Raw genomic sequence first — 19,546 nt, forward strand, 5'->3', positions numbered from 1 at the left:
ACACCCACTGTTGACTACCATATTAGGATAAAAATTCAATGGGAGTCAAAAGTGCCCCAGAACAGTTTGCTGTCCTACGTCTTCAGAAAAATATATATATATTTTTCCCACTATGGTAGTCAACAGGGGTGCAAAATCTGGTAAATGATGACTGAATTTTCCATTTTGGGAAAAGTAACCCTTTAAACCTAGTGCCAGACCAATTTAAATGTGTCTTGATTGAAAACAACTTGCACTGACACATCTTAAAATACAGTTTATCAGTGTGATTGTTTAGTCTCAAGAGACACACCAGTAATGTTATTATGAAGTATGTTTTTAAAATTGAAAGGAAGTGACATCTCTGTTGTTATTAATAAAGGCTGTTTTTAACATGACAAAGACATGGAAGCATAAACTGGCAAGCCAGCATAGAGGGGCTCAAGGAACGTGGTGTGGAACGTGTGTAGGTGTGCGAGTGTGTGCGAGTCAGAGACACTGTAGTAGGACAGAATGCCGGCCGGCTCGTCCAGATACACTCCAACTCTGTTTATCTGGGCTGACTGGACATCTATGTCTGTGGATCTACTATTATGCCAAGCCTGGAATCGGTCAACAGTACCAAAAAGACTCCAAGACTTGTCATTCCATCCGAATTTACAATCGCATCCTCCTTTCTTTTTTATTCCTTTATACGTCACCGCTATACAAGCCCCTCCAGTCCATTCCGTTTCCCAGTAACAGCGTCCTGACAGACGCTCTTTACACATAACCTGCTCAAAGTGATCAAATCTGTCCGGATGATCAGGATATGACTGCTCCCCGTCTATACACATCACTGTTCTCTTTTCCTCGCACAGAACGAGACGAGTGTTTGCCGTGTTCGGATCCAGTGTAAGATGGACGTTATCTAGACACAAAAGGTATTATTATAGGACTCTGAGTGGTCAGTGGTGGCCCTCTGTCATTGAAATATTTTAGACCAGTGGTTCTCAACAGGGGCCCCCAGCTGATTTTCAAGGGGTCCTCAGAATGACAAATTATTTTAAATAAAACAAAATTTGCATTGAAATACATTTTAAAAACTTTTTGGTAACACCTCAGTATAGGGGGCAATTCTCACTATTAACTAGTTGTTATTAGCATGCCTACTATTAGCATACTGGCTGTTTGTTAGTAGTTAAAAAGCACATATTCTGCATGACCAGACTTTACATCCCTGATCCAATCCAATAACTAAACCTAATAACTACCTTACAAACTATTATCAAGCAGCAAATTAAGAGTTAATTGGGGAAAAGTCAAAGTTAATGGTTTGTTAATCCAGAGAATTGTACCCTATACTGAAGTGTGACCAACTTTTCCAGTTAATATCAAGCTCTGCAATGTTTAATTGGGTAGAAATTGAGGCTTTGTGAGCAGGGGGGGGCTTTATTGAATATAGTGGGGGTCTTGGGGTCAAAAAGGTTGAGAATCCCTGTTTTAAACTATTTAAAATGTTAGTTTGGAATGACTGATGTAAACTGCCTCTCTATTGCCATCTCTGTTTGAAACATAACATTGCAGGTTACTTTACATAACATGGGTTGAAGCCAAAATAAAACTGATATGAATCTGATTTGACAGATCTAAATATCTTTTTTATAAATCAGAGTAACAGTTGTGAACACTGATTTTGTCTTTCTAGATTAACCCCAAAAAAAAAAAAAAAAATGTTTCATGTTCCCTTTACATGTAATGTAAATATTTTAACCATCACAGTTATTTAAATGTTTCTCTGTGAATATTATAAGATGAATTATTTGGCACAATATATGGTTTATTTTATCAAACTTTTAAAAAATTGTTAAAATGACCACTGAATTGTACAGTTGAACAAGTCTCTTTCCAACATAATAAAGATCATAATATATTTATCTGAGTTGAAATCATTTTATTTATTTATTTGTCTAAAATTACTGCCATGTGGCATGTTAATGCACACTTGTTTATGAAAAAAACTACACCCCTTTAGGTCTGACGCAAGACCCTGTCTGAGAAAATTGCATTAATGGTGTAATGACTGTACACTCAAATATATATTTTTTAAATATACTATATTATCAATATTTATTTATAGTTTTGTCATTAAGTGAACATTTGCACAATTTTGTCGAGTCAACTAAATTTATTTTAAACATTGGCACGTCTTTTGAAAATCATGAGAAGTGTCCTTAAACCTTGTTACGTTAAATAGGTATGTGCGTTTAAAAAACAGAAAACCTACATTTTTGTAATCCTAGTATCATCCTAGAACTTCCTGCGTGGTCTAAACTAAATGGAAACAAAAAAACATATGTTTTTACTATAGATTGAGATTATACAAGCAGTGCAGGTCTAGTCCTGTGCTTCTAATATACACATTTAATTCCCTGAAATAAAACATATTCAAAACACATACTTGAGTTTGTTTAGTGTGCAGTTTGGATCATGGAGTCTATCAAGGAGCAGCTGAACTCCTGAAGGTCCGGGGGGATTATAGCTCAGGTCCAGTTCTATCATGTGTGAGGGGTTTGAACTCAGAGCTGAAGCCAGATAACAACATCCTTCCTCTGTCACCATACAGCCAGACAATCTACACAGAAAACAAGGCTGCACAATTCATCGTTCTTCTGCACTTAAAAATTGCACACGCGTCAGGGATGTCAAATACGATAAGAAGCATTCATGTTGACTGTTTTCTTTCTGAACAAATTACAACATGTCTACATCAAATGTGACGTCTAACCTTTAAAAAACGCAATTCTAGGTGCATGGGGGGGAGGTTATTTTAGATATATAATACAAATAAATATTAGATATAGCCTTCCTGTAGCTCAGTGGTAAGAGCATTGCGTTAACAACGCAAGGTTGTGGGTTCGATCCTAGGGAATTGCAAATACCTATGTAAAATGTATAGGATAAAGCAATGTAAGTTGCTTTGGATAAAAGCGTCTGCCAAATGCCTAAATGTAAATGTAAATGTATATACAGAAGAAAATATCTGTATATATTTATGCTATATCATGTGGCCTAGATCTCGGCTCAGCCAATCAGAATCATGGACCAGTACTGACCGTTTTATAATATTTATTTAACGTTTCGTTAACAAAAGAATGGTGCTACACCAGGAGGACATCAGTGAGTGTTGGCATTTGTCAGATTTGTGTAAATTAGCCTTTACACACCTCAGTATCTCTAATCTACACTTTGGACTCTTCAGAACGTCAGAGATGATCTTCACTCCTGAATCTTTAAGGTCATTGATACTCAAGTCAAGCTCTCTCAGAGGAGAATCTGATGGTTGTAGAGCTGAAGCCACAATTTCACAACACTGAGCATTGAGATCACAGCCTGCAAGACTGAAAGAGAAGAGACGCTTTCACTTTCACATTTTCCATTTTACGGACGGCTGAAAGAGATACTCACAACAAACAATGGAAAAGTTCACATACCAAACCCTCTAAATCCGTCAGGGGACTTTTTGTTTAAATGATCATTTTTCATCAAGCTCCTATAATTACTTTCAGCAATACAAGATATTCTATAACAGGCCAAGTGTGGTATCGTAACTCTTATTTTACCATAATATACCAAAGACTATAATTCATCATGGGTGTTTAACTATATACTTGCCTGCAATAATACAGGGTTTCACTTCCGATCTTCCGACCACAATTTAAAATCTGAACTGTAATCTAATGTCGTCTCTATGTATATACTCACAGAGCTTTTCTGCAGTTCGTCACAGCTGGTAAAAGCCTCAATCTCCCTTCCTGTGATGTGTCGTATTTCATAAGGTCCAGCTCCTCCAGCACGTTCTCTAACACCTGAAGCATGTACGCTATCGTTGAGCAATGTGAAGCGGAGAGTTTATTCTCGCTGTGTTTCTCCGATTTCAGAAACTCCACAATCTCTGTCGACAGACTCTGATCGTTCAGTTCAAGCAGACAGAGGTACAGGTTGACGGATCTGCCGGCTGAAAAACGTGTTCGTTTTTGATTTTGTCTTTGATGTAAGCGGTGCTTTTCTGGATGCTCTCTGCGCTGTTCTCCGTGTGTGTCAGGACACCCTTTAAAAGATTCTGATTGGACTCCAGTGAGATGCCCAGCAGAAATCGCAGGAAGAGATCCAGATGTCCATTCTCGCTCTGAAGGGCGGCGTCAATCACACCCTTGTGGAGATTGGCAAGTAAATCAAACACTTTCAGAGCCTCGGAAGTCCTTTTTGCAAAACAATAAAAAACATAAAACGCAGCGAGAAACCCTTGAAAGCTCAAGTGTATGAAGCAGTAAAGTTTCCTCTCATAAATCACAGATTCCTCCTTAAAGATCTCAGTACACATCCCAGAATACACAGAGGCATCAGTGATGTCTATGCCACACTCTCTCAGGTCTTCCTCATAGAACATGACGTTTCCTTTCATCAGCTGTTGATAAGCCAGTTCAGACAGTTTCACAATCACTTCTCGGTTGGATTGTAAACCTTCCTCTGGATCTCTCACATCTTTTTCGCCGTACTTCTGGTTCCTCCTATTGATCTGAATGAGCAGGAAGTGGATGTACATTTCAGTCAGAGTTTTGGGACTCTCTTCGCCCTGTTCTTGTGTCAGGATCTTCTGGAGCACAGTGGACGAGATCCAGCAGAAGACCGGTATGTGACATATGATGTGGAGGCTCCTCGCTCTTCTAATGTGTGACATGATTCTTATGAACACACGTTGATCTCCGATTCGCTTCCTGAAGTATTCCTTCTTTTGAGGATCATTGAATCCCTGGATTTCTGTCACACGGTCAATGTATTTAGAAGGGATCTGATTGGCTGCCGCTGGTCTGGAGGTGATCCAGATGAGAGCAGAGGGAAGCAGATCTCCATTGATCAGGCATGACATCAACACACTGAGTGACGAAGTCTCAGTCACATCAGAAACTTTCTCACTGTCTGCAAACATCGCTGTTATTCTGCTTTCGTCCAGACCATCAAAGATGAACACAACATTACACTCATCATAAATCTTTGAGGCCTGCTCTTGAAGTTCAGGATGAAAGTCCAGCAGAAGTCTGTGAAGACTGTACCGATCATCTCTAACCAAATTCAACTCTCGGAATGGAAGCACAAATATGAAATCAACATCCTGATTGGCTGTTCCCTCGGCCCAATCCAGAATGAACTTCTGCACAGAGACGGTTTTTCCAATCCCGGCGATGCCTTTGGTAAGAACCGTCATTATCTTTTCATTTCTCTCACAGTCAGTTTCGGGTAGAGGTTTGAAGACGTCATTGCAGTTGACCGGAGAGATATGACGTGTCTTGTAACTTTTCTCCATCTGTAAAACCTCGTGTTCATCGTTCACTCCTTTACTCTCTCCCTTTATGATGTACAGCGGTGTGTAAATTCTGTTCAGGGGTGTTTGATTTTCTTGCCGTTTGATTCCCTCAAATAAACTCCCATACTTGTCCCTCATGCTGGTTTTGTGTTGGTCTTTAACTCTCTGCAGAACATCATCCACTGGTCGGCAAGGGCCCTGCTGAAGGTCTCCAGCTGGTTCTATACAGCACTGAGCGGACCTGGATGCTCCTATGTCTCCGCGAGTGTATAGAACGGGTCGGGTTTTAGGTCTTCTATGTCTCGGACACCCAAAGTCTCCAGAATGACTGGAGTGGTCCCAATAATGGCTGATGCAAGGTCGGCAAAAACGGTGTCCACGGGTGATACTGACCGGATCTCTTAACACCTCCTTACAGACTCCACATTTTGACTGAACTTGAATCGGTTCATTTTCACTGAAGAGAAATAACATCATTTTAATAATCAAAGAGATATTTATGATACAAACACTAAACATGTCACTATTGTATTAGAATCATCCTTTATTGAATTACTTATATGTATATGAATGAATTCCTCAGATAAATCCAAAGCAAATTTAAATGAACCACAGTTCCCTGTCTAACCTGAGGTCAGAGGTCATGGTATCAACACTCAATTCAGGAGGTGAGAACATGGAGTTTGTACTCCTCATAGACACACAGCTGGGTCCTGGAGATGCAGTTTTCACTTTCTCTTTTTTTTCCATGGCTTTCGAAATTCTGCAGTCACAAATACGGTGATATACATTCTGCAAAAGTTGTATGCCACCTGTGTGTTATCTTCACGTTAAACACAATAGTGTTTTTAAGTTATTTTAAAATAACGGTTTATCGTCACTGTATTTGTTTACAATAAAGTGAAATTAAAACACAACCTTTTATAACAAAAAATGTAAGAAGCTTGTTTAACCGGAAGTAAAGACAGCAAACAATTCACAATCAAAGAGACAAATGTATCTACATCTACTATGGTAGTCAATTGGTGTTGAGATATGTTTGGTGACAAGCATTCTTCTAAATATCTTTCTCTGTGTTCATCAGAACAAAGAAATGTAAGCAGATTTGGAACAACTCGAAGGCGAATAAATAATGATACATTTTCATTTTTTTGGTGAACTATCCCTTTAAACCTCACCAACCAGCACGCAGGACAAACTTTATTATCGCTTTTGTTTATTTAAAGTATATTTTGACTTGGGTGCGTCACACCAAAGGTCATATCAGATAACAATAAACTGCTTTTTAATAAATCTATCGCCCAAAATATACCTGAGGTGTGCATGATGTTATAAATCGTTAAAATTAGACCAACTTGATATTCAAGATATGAACATTCTTAAAATTACAACGCAGTTGTTGACTATTCTTACCTTTTCATCTCGGTCCTGCAAACGTTCAAGTTACTTTCAGTTACAGGTGATGACAGTTTCAACATGTTTATTCACCTCTTTTGGGGGGGGCATGTTACTAGGCGACCATACATGCCACGCCCCCTGGCAGCTATTTCCATTATAAACTAATCAATTATCCAGGTTATCCAAGTTTCTGTACATTCGCATTTATTATTTACTAACGTAAGGATATACTATTTTGTGTATATTTATTTGAGTTTAAGGTACCTAAGGTTACAGTAATAAAATGCAGTTGATATTTAAAAATTTAATTATATTTCTGTTTTTCATTTCTAGGAGTTGCGTAACCTTCCAAGAAAACTGACATGGTGAATTATTTCTCTGAAAGCTGTCTCCTTATTGCCCTCCAGCACACACACTGGACATAAATCCACCCATTCTGAAAAAAAACGTAATATGTACTAAAGAGAGCACACAACAAAGCTTATGACAGAAATCCAACTTCCAGTTTAGTGTGTGTGAAATACATAAACACATAACATCCCGTAGAGAAGTATTATTGCAAATCAGGAGTGTTTAAATGGTTTTGTTATTCAACATGTTGTTTACATGACAAATACATTGCACAATGTGAGAGAATCAAATGTTTCTTCATTTTTACCCCTACAAAGCTGGTCTTGTTAAGGCACAGTTATGTACATGATTCACGGATACTGTAAACTCAAAATTAAAGACTTAAACAGCAACAGACTTGTGGCAGTGGCACAATTGTAAACACACAATAGCTTTTCATACAGAAAGTATTCAAGAAACCACAAAACTAAAAAAAGAACATTTTGGCAAAGAGAACACTACTTATCACCAAGATAATGTTGTATCTTGTTGGTCAGTGTTACACCGTGTCTACACCGAATCGGATTAGAACAAACCGTGTCAAGTCGCGGCCGCGTCCGGTGTAGACATGTGTTAGTTTGGGTCTGGTACACGGAGTAAGTGAAATTTGTGTCGTTGAGACTAGTAGGCAGGTACTGAGCTCCTGTAATCTTTGATCTGTTTGTTAATAATTCATTAATTAATTATTAAATATATACAACCAGAGAAACACTACTTGTTTTATCACTTCTCAGAGCAGTGAATTGCCATATCTGAAGGCGTCCCAGCCAGGTGTGTCTGTCCAGCTCTGCTCTGGGAGCAATAACACCTTCAGTCTGTCTGGCAGTGGAAGGGCTTTCACCTTCTCTTCAAAGGGCCAGGGTCGCAGACAGTGATGGATAAGTCTTCTACAAAGGCACCTCAGTGGCAGCGGCTGGCTCTCCTGGTCCTTCAGTTTGCTGTAGAGCTCCAGGAGGGACTGATGGGCGGAGACTTGTTCCAGCACAGGGACTTCGGATTGAGGGAATAGAGGAGGTAAGACGGGTGAGCAGATCCTGGCCAGATCCAACAGCGCTTCAGCTTTAGCAAAGAGATCAGCCACGTCAACATCGTCTGAAGATTCACGCAGTACCTCAGCAAGACGAGTGAATATCAGTCGCTGACCCGTCCAGTAGGAGGCGCTGTGGTGAGAGCAGAAGAAAGAAGCACCGTGCTGGAGCAGAAGGGCAGCCAGGGGAAAAAAGAGATCAAAGTTCTCCAGGCTGGTGTAGGTTAAGGAGGGTTCCCACACTTCTCCATCAGCAGCATTCAAACAGCAGCTGGGGTCGGCACCGTGGCTAAGGAGGAGATGTGCCACATGGGTACAGAAGTGCCTGATCTCCTTGCCGTCCTCCGGACTGCTGTCTAGTGCTTCCTTTACCAAGAAGGTCAGCGAGGACATGGAGGACTCGCCATCGTGTGTAGCGGCGTTCACGTCTGCACCTGCACAGGACAAATATCAGCATCAACACTGTAAAAATATATAAACATAAATACCAAAGAAGATCTGCTTTAGTGCAGTAAAGCACCTCTTTCTAGAAGCAGTTGTATATTGTTTGTGTTGTTGACCGTGAGACCATCGCTGATGGCCAGAGCATGGAGCAGCGCAGTTTTTCCTGCCAAAGAACAAGTTATTAAACATCTTATATAGAGAATTATCTAAACAAAAAACAGAATTTTAAGTACATTTAAAAAAGAATGAATAGGTTAGTGTCTAAACATTTTTCACTTGGCAGAGCTAATTTTGTGCATCCAGACTTTATTGTAAAGTATTTGTAATTTATTTGTTGAAATACCATTCTTGTCTTTTGCATTTACGTCAGCCCCCAGGTCCAGAAGAACACGCAAACATGGTAGCCTCTCTTCCTCCTCACTGGCCAAGTCAAGAGGACTGCTTTCATGAATCTGTTAGTTAAGAAAAACAGATTGTGTTCTTTTTTAAAAGCGTCGCAAAAGATTTGAAGGAATATCACACGGCAAGTTGCTCTCACCCTGTCCCTCTTATCAATTTCAGCCCCTTGACCCAGCAACATCTGAACCATGTCAGGTTTGTTCCTCATCACTGCAATGTGCAAAGGGTTGTAGTATGATACAGGGTCTGTAAAAAAAACAACCAAGCCAAATGTCTGATGTTTCCATTATGATCTTAAAGTTATAAGCAATTTTTTGTAATCATGTAAAATGTCATGCGTGTACCCTCAAAGTTAAGGTCCGCCCCATGACGCAAGAGCACTTCTGCTGCACTGACCAACCCGAGTTCAGCCACTTTAAACAGAGAGCAACTGATTCCCTCAATGAAGACCGGAGACTGAGACTCTTTATCTAGAAGCTCCGCAAGATCCCTACAGATGCTTTCATCATCACCTTGCCTGTAATATGAAACGTATAATTAACACATAAAACACAAACAGCAGAGTAGAATACCTCATCCAACAGACTACATAGAGACTCCTAATGAAAACAATGGTATCCACCATTCAATTTAAATGTTATTTCTCAGAGGTTTTTGCAGCGGGATGTTATCTGACATTAATACATGCTAATGTAATAAACTCACTAATTTACAAATAACAAAAAGATGTTTATTGGTAAACAGATTATGGTTCAGATGATGGAAACTACAATTTGTTTTGGTCAGGATAACCTTAGTGTTTTTAATGAGACTGAGGTGCTGAATTATATATTTGTAGTGATTTATAGGATGCTTGGATGTTTACCTGCTCTGTGAATGTGAATCTACATCCTCTGTCCCCAGCACACACATCACAGCGTCCACCAAAGGCTGATACTCATATACGATCCTCCTGAAGCCGTGTAAAAATGGCATGTTTTCCCCCCGCTGACACACCGTCTCTTCACGCTTAAAATAATTATATATTCGTTCAAAACATCAGTCTTCGACAAAGCAAAACAATATTATCAAATAGCTCTGTAGCGCGTGCACAACCTACGAGACACACAACACTGTACAACTATCACATTTATTAGAAAAGAAACAACGGTCATGTTGATTTAAAGCTTTCAAATAATTTACATTAATGCAAAAGAAAACAGACCTAGTTTATCAGATGGACCACAAATCCAAAATATAGCACGTTATGCATTTAGCTTACCCACTGTAGAACCGGAAGCAGCTCCTCCCACATGTTTCAAACAGAGCGAACGTTGCTACAGTGGGACTTTTATTAGTTTCTTTTTTCAGAATAAAAGCCAGTTTAAGTGAACTTCGCGTGAAACGCTTACGCACTTTCGTGAAGAGTATTTAAATTATATTAATGTAATAGAATTACAGAACTATCTGTATATCGTGTTATTAATTACAGTATTTTAAATAAAAGGAATTAATCAAAGTGTTGGGATTCCCTTCAAAATGACAATGCATGTTAAAACAAGATTTTGCAATTTGCCATCTTGCCCATCTGGCAAAGCTCCTTAAATGCAACAAATGCTGATAGTTAAGAAATGCAAAAAACTAAATGCGGTGTAAGTATATTTAGTTAGTGTGATATTTATTGGATTTGGACAAGGCATAAATACAGTAGTGTTATTGTGCAAGCAAATACATTTCAGTGACATTTTCTATTGCCTCAAACGCTCTCATTCATACGGTTTACAAAGTCACACAAGGCAAACAAAGTATTACATTAACCCCATCTCCCATTTAAGTTAAACATTTAGGCTCCCAAGCACTGATGAGGTCCACATAGTCACAAACAAGCATCACATCCTAAACCAACAAAAATAGTAAAGTCAGTCCCAAAACAAAGATAACAGAGCACGTGGTCCCTTCAGAGTTAGTTCAGACGCATCGAATACACCATTACAACAGTAATTTTTACATTTACAGTAGAGATCTGTTGTTTAATTGCACATGATTCAAGTCAGCCCGCATGTAAGATGCTGTAGCGAAAGCTTGGAGTTGCTGTGGTTACTTCTGCTCTCGTCTCCAGATGATCACCATTCCAGTGGCGTCAGATGAGGCCAGAAGGCTTTCGTCGCAGTTAAAGCTGACATCCAGCACGGGCCCGCTGTGGCCCTGCAGCTTATTAACGATAGCCTTAGTGTTGCGCTCCACATCAAAAAAGTAGACGCAAGCGTCCTCGCTGCCAGTGACTACATAAGAGAAAGCGTAATAAAGATTTAATTTGACTTTGTTTAAAACCGACAAAGCTGGGTATTTTCTGTTGTTAAGTGTATGTAAACATAAACAGAGCAATTAAACAAATGTTTCTTCAAACACTTATTTTAGATTAGTCTTACCAACACAAGCTCCCTGTCTGAAGGACATAAGGGGACAGAAGATGCTGTGTAGCTGTTGAGATCCATGTTGGATGGGGAAACTCCTCTTTAGTTGTAAAGTCCCCTCATTATCCACAACCCTGTGAAAACCCATTCCACATTCATCAATAGATCATCAGTAATTGACAACCTCTAACCATCGTCCAATGTACAAAGATTTTGGACCGACAATCCCATCACTGTTGAAATTGAGATGGTTGTCACAGTGACAACAATGCATCATTTTGTCATTTTATGGCTGGAGACATGGATTTTTATAATTTAACAATTTTCCAAACTAATATTATTGACCAAAAAGTATTGTAGTATGCCCATTATTCATTTGACTACATATCATTTAGTAAAAATGCTTCTGACCTGTACAACAGAACTTTGTTAACACAGGCATTGATGAGCAGGGATGGGTCCCGTGCCTCTCGGCTGATCCAGGAGCGTGCGGAGATGCTGGAGATTGAGCTGCCTTCATTTACTACCAGCCTTTTAGCTTTTGTCAGTTTTCCTATGGAAGAGAAACCTCAACTTCACATACTGAAAAGCAAAATCCTTGCATATACTTCATTACCGATGATACATAAAACACTGTTTAACATATTCTACCAAGCCTAACAAAAATACTGATTCCATAAGGCCCATATGACAGTATCTCCATACCTGTGGCCATGTCAAAGAGGAAGGAGAAAATGCTTCCCCTGTCATCACCAGCCCACAAGATTCTCCCTGGAGCATCAAATGAGAGCGAGAGAACTTGACCGGTGAGTTTACTGGACCCTCCCTTTACCTTCTTCCCAGTGGAGATGTTCACCACCTGCAGGAGGTGTTTACTGTTACCAACCTATGAACGCAACAAAGGACACATTTGTTAAACTGTAAGACCTGCAACAAACATGATAGAGACAAATGTAATAAAGTAAGAACCAATAATATGTTGTTAGTGCTTTACCACAGTGAGGTTGTTGTTCATGGGCTGAAAAGTACAGCACAGGAGTTCGCTTCCTTCCGGGTCAACAACCTCTCGGATACAGCGCCCGTCCTCTGTGTTCCAAATACGCAGTGTGCCGTCTTTTGAAGTGGAAACAATGATGTCATTGCTTAGCGACCAGGCAAAGTCAGTGACGGGCCCGGCGTGACCCTTCAGCATCACCTTTACAATCGGTGGAGGTGGGGAAAGTGTCATGATTGACAACGTTCCATCCAATGAGCAGCAGGCAAGGAGGTGCTTGTCATCATTGGCAAACTGCAGCCGCGGAACTAAGAATATAAAATAGTAGAGAGTAAAAATAAGATGTTAGTCCAAATCTGGGTAAAACATCAATAAAACCTTGTTGAAAAAAATACTGCAGGTGATTATGCCAAGATTAAACGCAGGAAAACGAATAGCACCAGGCAGCATCTTATATCAACAGTGGATATTTGTAATCGTATGGAAATGAGTTGTGTAATCAATGGCACCCTCACCAGCTGAGTCGACATGCTGATCAAAGATGTGATACATGCCAGCAAATGCGTAGTTCTCACTAAGGGTGGTGTCACCTGCCATGGCACGACTGGCTTCTGCCACTGAGGTGGGCACCAGACTACCTGGAGGCCTGGAACATGAAATATCAACAAACTTCAAGTCTTTCTTAAGGCAACCAAAAGACACAATAATGACCACTCAGTGCACCTCAGCAAGCTCAAAGCAACCACCTACAACATGCTAACAAATTTGACTTTAAACACTGATAACAGCCAGATTCAGTTTTTTACCTTTCATCGTACACTGCTCTGTTCATCTGGGCTTGCAGCTGGTAAGAACCTCGGCTTACTGATCTTCGGTGACCTCTGGCACCTTGAGCCCTGGGATCCTCCTCGAAGTCCTCAAAAAGACAGAGAAGAAAGATAAAAAAGAGCAAGGGTCTGGGAGGAAGTAAGGATGCAGAAATGGATGAAATGATCTGAAGAGTTTTCAGCACTACAACAAACACATGAAGCCCATCATGCACAAAGAGCTCACGATTCACATGCACTGCAGCTCTCACACAACACATTGACCTGGATCTGGATTTCTATTTATATTGAGAATTATATAGACGTTCTATTTTGCCTTCTGCCTGTTTTTATTTTGCAGGGCTTATTTCAGCCCAGAGTTCCTAATCGGTGACTTTCTCAAGCCCTCATCCCTGTTTTCGAGTTGACCTAACCTCCATGCGATCCAGTGTGGTGCGGGAACTGCGCACACTGCTGGCTCTGAAGCTGCTCTGCTCTGAGAGAGGCCCGTAACGCAGGGCGAGCAACTGACTGCGCAGACGCAGGTACTGCCTGCGCAGCCCCGGCTCAAAGCCACACTTGGCATTCTCGCGGAGCAGCTGGCTGCGCCGGCGGATGTACTGCGTGCGGAACTGGGGGAACGTAGGTGTGCGGTAAGCATTGTACCTGAGGAAGAGAGAGAGAGAGAAAGACAGATGAGTGAAGGGAGTGAAAAAAGAAAACATGACATCTGTTAAACAATGCTTACGTTCACACATTTTGTTGAATGCACAGGATTCTTTCACAAGGTTACAACTTTGTCACAAATTGTGTCTGGAAAATCTACCGAGGATGTCAGTGAGTGCATCAAGTACAGATTTGATAATACAATGGCCCAAAAATGTTTCTGGACCTGTATGTCACTCATTGAAAATATGAATGTCACTCCATTATTACAAAATATGAAACCAAATATTCTTGACATATTTGTGAACTTGTGTCTTTCTCCCACACACTTGTGTATGTTAGCATTTGTCTTCTACTTTACAACCCTTTCTTTAAACATGATGTTTATGAAATTATGTTCCATTGCACTGAAATCCAGACACATGTCACACATACAGTACATTCTCATGCAGTATACTAGGACACAAAAACATTATACATGCAGTTTCACACACCTTGCGTCCACTGCCAACACCTGCTGCCAAACAGCAGCCATGAGATCCACAAACACACAGATGCAGGAAACACAATGTCTGTAAAATACAACATACGCTTTAACGTTACTGTGCAATCTAAACCAAACACGATATTTCACGCAGATGCCATTTATATGACATATACCGTTATCTTATAAACGACACATTTATTCAAAGCATTCAGCGATTTTATCCATTAGCCGCAGCCTAGCATATAAGCTAACAACAACAACAGCCTTAAATGCGGAATTACACACCAAAGAAAACGTTCCGATAAAAAAAACAGCTATAAAATGTATTTGTTTTTATTTCTTAACACATCTGACTTGATAAAGTTCAGTGTCAATGTATCATTTGACTGTTTAAAGACACGTACCGTGCGCCGTTTTCACCGGTTCATTCTGTCTGACAGGACTGTGGCTATCACGTGACCGACCCGCCTATCAAAGACGCCTCTGCGCTGCGTGACTTCATGCGGCGATGCGCAGACATCACAAGTACCGCGAGACCAAATCGAAAGCATAGTGAGCTGTTTACTCTCGCGGTACTTATATGTCATAGTCCAATCGATCTGCGCAGCGCAGCATGAAGTCGAACAAATGTTACCTTGACAACGCTGCACTTGCGTGTCTAGGATTCCATATACAATTTTTGATATATATTTGTGCACTGAAGTCAAACAAATTAATAAAATAATAGAAAAGATAACTGAACAATAATATAGTTAATGAACAGTAAACATATGTGTTAGTGTTTAACACTAACGTTCATATTCAAAAATAAGTCATAACTTTTAAAATGTATGACTGAGCTGTGTACATGTGAGACGAATCACAAATATTATTACAGAATAGCCTATTCTGCATGATTTATTTAATAGATAAAATATGTAGGTTGGCACCAGTGTTGGGTAAGTTACTCTGAAAAGTAATTAATTACTAGTTACTTATTACATATTCAATAGTGTAATTAGATTACTGTCCAAATTTCTCTGTCCAAAAGGATTTAGTTTAACTAATTACTTTCCATATCCTACATCAACCTTGATTAGTTAAGTGATTCAAGAATATACATTGAATTCATTCAAATAATATTATTAACTGACCAAAGTATTACAAATGTGAGAATTATACATTAAAGCAGAGATTTTAAAGTAAGACTTTGAATTTTGAAGTCAATTACGCTATTGCACACGCATATATTTAGCAAAGTATTTAGTTTAATTACATCAAAAGTAACTGTATTTAAATTACAGAAAACATATGAGTAATCCCTTACTTTACTTTTTCAATGTAAAAGTAATTAAATTACAGTAACTAATTACTTAGTAACTAGTTACACCCAACACTGGTTGGCACATATTATTTGACTTCATAGTATCTATCTATTCAATTCTAGGTCTCTGTTTCATGAAAGCTAAATCTGAGAGAAAACATTGTGTTTATTGTTAGAACTAGTTCAGAGTCTGTGGACGTACATTTCATTCAAAATTTAAAACTGGAATATACAAAATCTGAGTAAAAATATGGATGTCTGTTGAGGGAAATGCTATAGCCTACAAGAGGGAACCATTTATCTTATTCAGCGAAATTAAAGGATTAACTGTACAAAAGATACATGTGTCACAGGATTTCACCAGAGCTCAGCAGAGGCCCAGCGCAGAGCCAAAGCTGACGGAGCTCTTTGCTTGTTTCAGCCGCTCTTTCCCGAAGCACATGTTGCCATTCAGGGGCCTGGGCCATAAATAAGAGCCCTGCCCGCCGCTCAGCACTGCTTATACTAAAAGGACACAAGGACATTGGAGCGCAGCCAACATGCCTGGAACAAAAGGTAAATATTGAATGAAAGATTTTATTTATATGAAGTAATAGTTTTTAAATTACATTAGTGTATAATACTGTAAGACAAAACTGCTGTAGCCTATTAAAGAATAATCTTGAGTTTTTTTTACGAAGGCATTTGTATAATCAAATGGCAATGAAGCATTACGCAGGGAAATAAAATAGAATGACCTGTTTTGATTTTAGGTAATAAGACGGACAAGAAATCCACAAGCACAAAGGTAAAAATATCTAAATATACGTTTTTATTTATAGCACATGAAAACAAAAACCTGTTTAATCCACCCTTCATGACGATTGTGCATATATTTTGTGTTTTTATTTAAAAAAGACCGTATTACAATCTGAAGTGTCTGAAGCCATTTACGTCACCGAAATCTCTTAATATCTTTGAAAATGTTCTTTTAAACTTGACGTTGATATTTTTCTCCCTGTAGCAACCTCAGAGTCCTAAGGAACAGCCAAAGAAAGCAGATCAGAAAGGAGATGACACCAAAAAGCAAGGAGGTGAATATCTGAACAAATGTAGGACTGACGTGTAAAATGTGGCTTGTCATATGAAAGACGGAGAAAACGTTTGACTGACAAATAAAAACTTTTACGCGTTTCATTCAATGATGCCTTGCAGCTAAAAATCTGTCACTTTTTTGTTCTAATAAACGACATGGTAATGCTAAAAGCAAATGATACAAGTTTAATAAGCTTTGAATGTCATCCAATAACTTTATAGATTGTCCACATTTAGTGTGGGAGAGATGAAAGGGAGAATATCTTGACAGGAGCGAGAGAGAAAATTGCTCTCTCCTTTCTATCTGACATGGGGGTAATTTGATTTTATTATAAAGTTCCTGTCAACATATCTGTCTACCCCTCACAGGAGAGCAGAAGGGAGAGAAGCAATAATTTTCAGGCCTTCGTCAAGCTGGCTCTGGAAACTCTCCTGGGCTCTTGTCGACGCAAGCATGGTTGTCCCCAGGGTAGACAAGGCTGAGGTTTGCTCCTCCCACTCAGCCAATCAAAAACATCCATCTCAGAATCGCAAGACAGAGGTCGGCCCAAGCCTCTGTAGCAACCGTCTGCCACATCTGTATCTTCTCTCGTGGGTCTCAGGGTTGAATACCCCTGCTGTTTTTGCTCACTGGAAGTTGAGCCAGAATCACGAGACTCGCCTCATCTGCTCACGATGACTCCGCCCGTGTCTGAATTCCTAACTGTGGTGTACAAGTTACTAATAAACATGATTTCATACACTTGCCCAAATTTTGAATTTTGATTGCTTTGTAAGACTCGTTTCTATAAATGACAAGTAGTTGAAAAATCAGAAGCAGTGCAAATAATTAGAAAAAAAAATCTAGAGATAAAAAAATCTGGAGTCCCTTTACACTATTTAATAATAAAAAAGTCATAGTCATAGAGAGTAGGCTAGTTATTTTCATCCCATCATAACTCCTTTTTTATAACAAATCTATTTTAGTACAGCGGCCCCATGTGAGTCACTGTCTGGGCATTCAACCAAATCAAAAGAAAAACAAATACAGGTGTAGTGTAGCAATGCATCATAGACATTTTTAGACAACACGGAGGCAAAGAAGCATGTTTTGATGCATGATGCATTTTTAACCTCAGAAATTTATATTTATTCGAGATTTTCCCATAAAAGAGTTTCCTTTAGCATTTTCATATATGTGTGTGTTTATTGTGTATTCCAATTAAAATTATTCAAGCTGCAGTTGGTTTGTTTTGATTTAACCAAAAAAAATACTGCTAATTAGCACAATAAAACACATGAAAAACATGATAACATAATAAAAACATGATTTTTTTAAAGTAATCTCGTGTAATCTCATTTTGGAACAAAATTATTCAAATATATATATATATACAGTCAATATATATATATATATATATATATATATATATACTGTATATATTAGGGCTGCCAAACTATAAATCCAGAATAAAAGTTTGTGCTTACATAATATATGTCTGTGTACCGTGCATATTAATTTTGTATTTATAAACATAAAAAAATATAGAGATAGTTGTATTTAGGAAATATTGAAATGTATTTATTTATATTTACCAATAATTGAAACTCTATATCAACGATTATTAATTGTTTATTTCCATTTTTTCAAAAATGTATGCATTTATGTGAATGTGTTCATAAATACAAAATTAATATGCACAGTACACCAACATATATTACGTAAACACAAACTTTTATTCTGGATGCGATTAATCTTGATTAATCGTATGACAGCCCTAATACATGTATATATATGTTTGTGACCCTGGATCACAAAACCAGTTTTAAGTAGCACGGGAACATTTCAGTTAAAACCAAAAAATATATTATATATGCTCAAAATAGAGATTATCCTTTTATGCCAAAAATCATAAGAACATTAAGTAAGGATCTTGTACCATGAAGATATTTTGTAAATTTCCAAACGTAAATATTTCAAAACTTTATTTTTGTGAGTGGATGGCCTGCTACAGTACCTCTCATTAATAACTTCAAAGGCAATTTTGTCAATATTTCAAATTTTTGGCGCCCTCAGATTCCTGAGTTTTAAACGGTTGTATCTCCGCCAGAGTTGTCTATCCTAACAACCCAAACATAAATAGAAAGCCTGTTTATTCAACTGTCAGATGATGTGAAAATCTCAATTTCGAAAAATCGACCCACAAGACTGGTTTTGTCGTCCAGGGTCACATATACACAAACACACACTTATATATATACATATATCATTTAACAAAGATAAATGACAAAAAGCATGTATCCTGTCTATGTTGGCTGCGATTATTATGGCTGTATTGGTTTAAATACCAAATAGGTCAATTATGAACTAGACCCATTTTGTCTGAGTAAGAACGACATGTACAAAGATTAAAAATAGATAAGAATGGATGAAACACTATATATATACACAGGGTTGAGTCCTGATATATGCAGTAAAACATTGCACTACTATTTTATAGAACTCTTGTCAGAAAAAGGATGCCATACTTTCTCTTGACTCAACCACATGAGACAGGATTAGAGTCTGTGTGTGTGATGGCATATGCAGAGCCATAAACCTGTCAGTTTGATGTGGTCATTTCTCTTCTGATGCATTTTAGAAATACCCAGTTCATGCATATAAAAGTGAATAATATTTGCGAATTCGCCCATGTGACAAAAAATGTCCCGTTATGTTAATTGGACCAGACAGTTTCGAATAGGAAATGTTGGTGTTGGTTTTTATTTTCAGAATGAAGATCAAATAATTTACACCTTCATGTGTATGACCTAGGAATAGAAATGAAGAGAGATGTCATTTGGTATGGGCTACTTTTTAGTG

General features: G+C 38.6%; 3 protein-coding genes across 4 annotated transcripts in view; all 3 read right to left on the minus strand.

The window, feature by feature from the left end:
- si:ch211-255g12.8 (NLR family CARD domain-containing protein 3) overlaps nt 1–6,743 on the minus strand; it is a 7,117-nt gene extending 374 nt beyond the window's left edge. The window contains 8 exon segments of the mRNA XM_056772981.1: nt 1–889; nt 2,246–2,292; nt 2,420–2,593; nt 3,186–3,359; nt 3,724–3,985; nt 3,988–5,780; nt 5,952–6,115; nt 6,737–6,743. The exon segment at nt 1–889 is cut by the window's left edge and continues 374 nt beyond it. Coding sequence (XP_056628959.1) covers nt 369–889; nt 2,246–2,292; nt 2,420–2,593; nt 3,186–3,359; nt 3,724–3,985; nt 3,988–5,780; nt 5,952–6,073 — 3,093 coding nt within the window. The 5' untranslated portion in view covers nt 6,074–6,115; nt 6,737–6,743 and the 3' untranslated portion in view covers nt 1–368.
- Nucleotides 6,744–7,202: 459 nt separating this feature from the next.
- On the minus strand, nt 7,203–10,298 carry asb6 (ankyrin repeat and SOCS box containing 6). 2 transcript variants are annotated; one of them, XM_056772984.1, is made up of 7 exons: nt 10,243–10,298; nt 9,847–9,989; nt 9,326–9,498; nt 9,121–9,227; nt 8,926–9,034; nt 8,659–8,745; nt 7,203–8,572 (listed from the first exon to the last, which is right to left on the minus strand). In XM_056772984.1, the coding sequence occupies exons 1-7, from the start codon at nt 10,273–10,275 to the stop codon at nt 7,842–7,844; spliced, it is 1,383 nt and encodes a 460-aa protein (XP_056628962.1). In that variant the 5' UTR covers nt 10,276–10,298; the 3' UTR covers nt 7,203–7,841. The 2 variants fall into 2 exon arrangements, with proteins under 2 accessions (XP_056628962.1, XP_056628963.1); XM_056772985.1 differs by lacking the exon at nt 10,243–10,298 and adding an exon at nt 10,186–10,238.
- A 319-nt stretch (nt 10,299–10,617) lies between these two features.
- On the minus strand, nt 10,618–14,791 carry wdr13 (WD repeat domain 13). The gene is made up of 10 exons (XM_056772983.1): nt 14,732–14,791; nt 14,335–14,412; nt 13,609–13,840; nt 13,175–13,284; nt 12,884–13,014; nt 12,369–12,676; nt 12,080–12,260; nt 11,786–11,927; nt 11,390–11,508; nt 10,618–11,242 (listed from the first exon to the last, which is right to left on the minus strand). The coding sequence occupies exons 2-10, from the start codon at nt 14,373–14,375 to the stop codon at nt 11,058–11,060; spliced, it is 1,449 nt and encodes a 482-aa protein (XP_056628961.1). The 5' UTR covers nt 14,376–14,412; nt 14,732–14,791; the 3' UTR covers nt 10,618–11,057.
- Nucleotides 14,792–19,546: the final 4,755 nt, after the last annotated feature.

Source organism: Triplophysa dalaica, chromosome 18, assembly GCF_015846415.1.
Source record: "Triplophysa dalaica isolate WHDGS20190420 chromosome 18, ASM1584641v1, whole genome shotgun sequence".
NCBI lineage: Eukaryota > Metazoa > Chordata > Actinopteri > Cypriniformes > Nemacheilidae > Triplophysa > Triplophysa dalaica.

Coding starts and splice junctions, on each gene's coding strand:
- asb6 (XM_056772984.1), bottom strand. CDS start 10,275: ATGTGGGAGGAGCTGCTTCCGGTTCTACAGTGG. Junction 9,035..9,120: donor AAATTGATAAGAGGGACAGG/GTGAGAGCAACT, acceptor CTTAACTAACAG/ATTCATGAAAGCAGTCCTCT. Junction 8,573..8,658: donor ACAACTGCTTCTAGAAAGAG/GTGCTTTACTGC, acceptor TGTCCTGTGCAG/GTGCAGACGTGAACGCCGCT.
- wdr13 (XM_056772983.1), bottom strand. CDS start 14,375: ATGGCTGCTGTTTGGCAGCAGGTGTTGGCAGTGGACGCAAG. Junction 13,285..13,608: donor CCACACTGGATCGCATGGAG/GTTAGGTCAACT, acceptor TGTCTTTTTGAG/GACTTCGAGGAGGATCCCAG. Junction 13,015..13,174: donor AGAGCAGTGTACGATGAAAG/GTAAAAAACTGA, acceptor TTCATGTTCCAG/GCCTCCAGGTAGTCTGGTGC.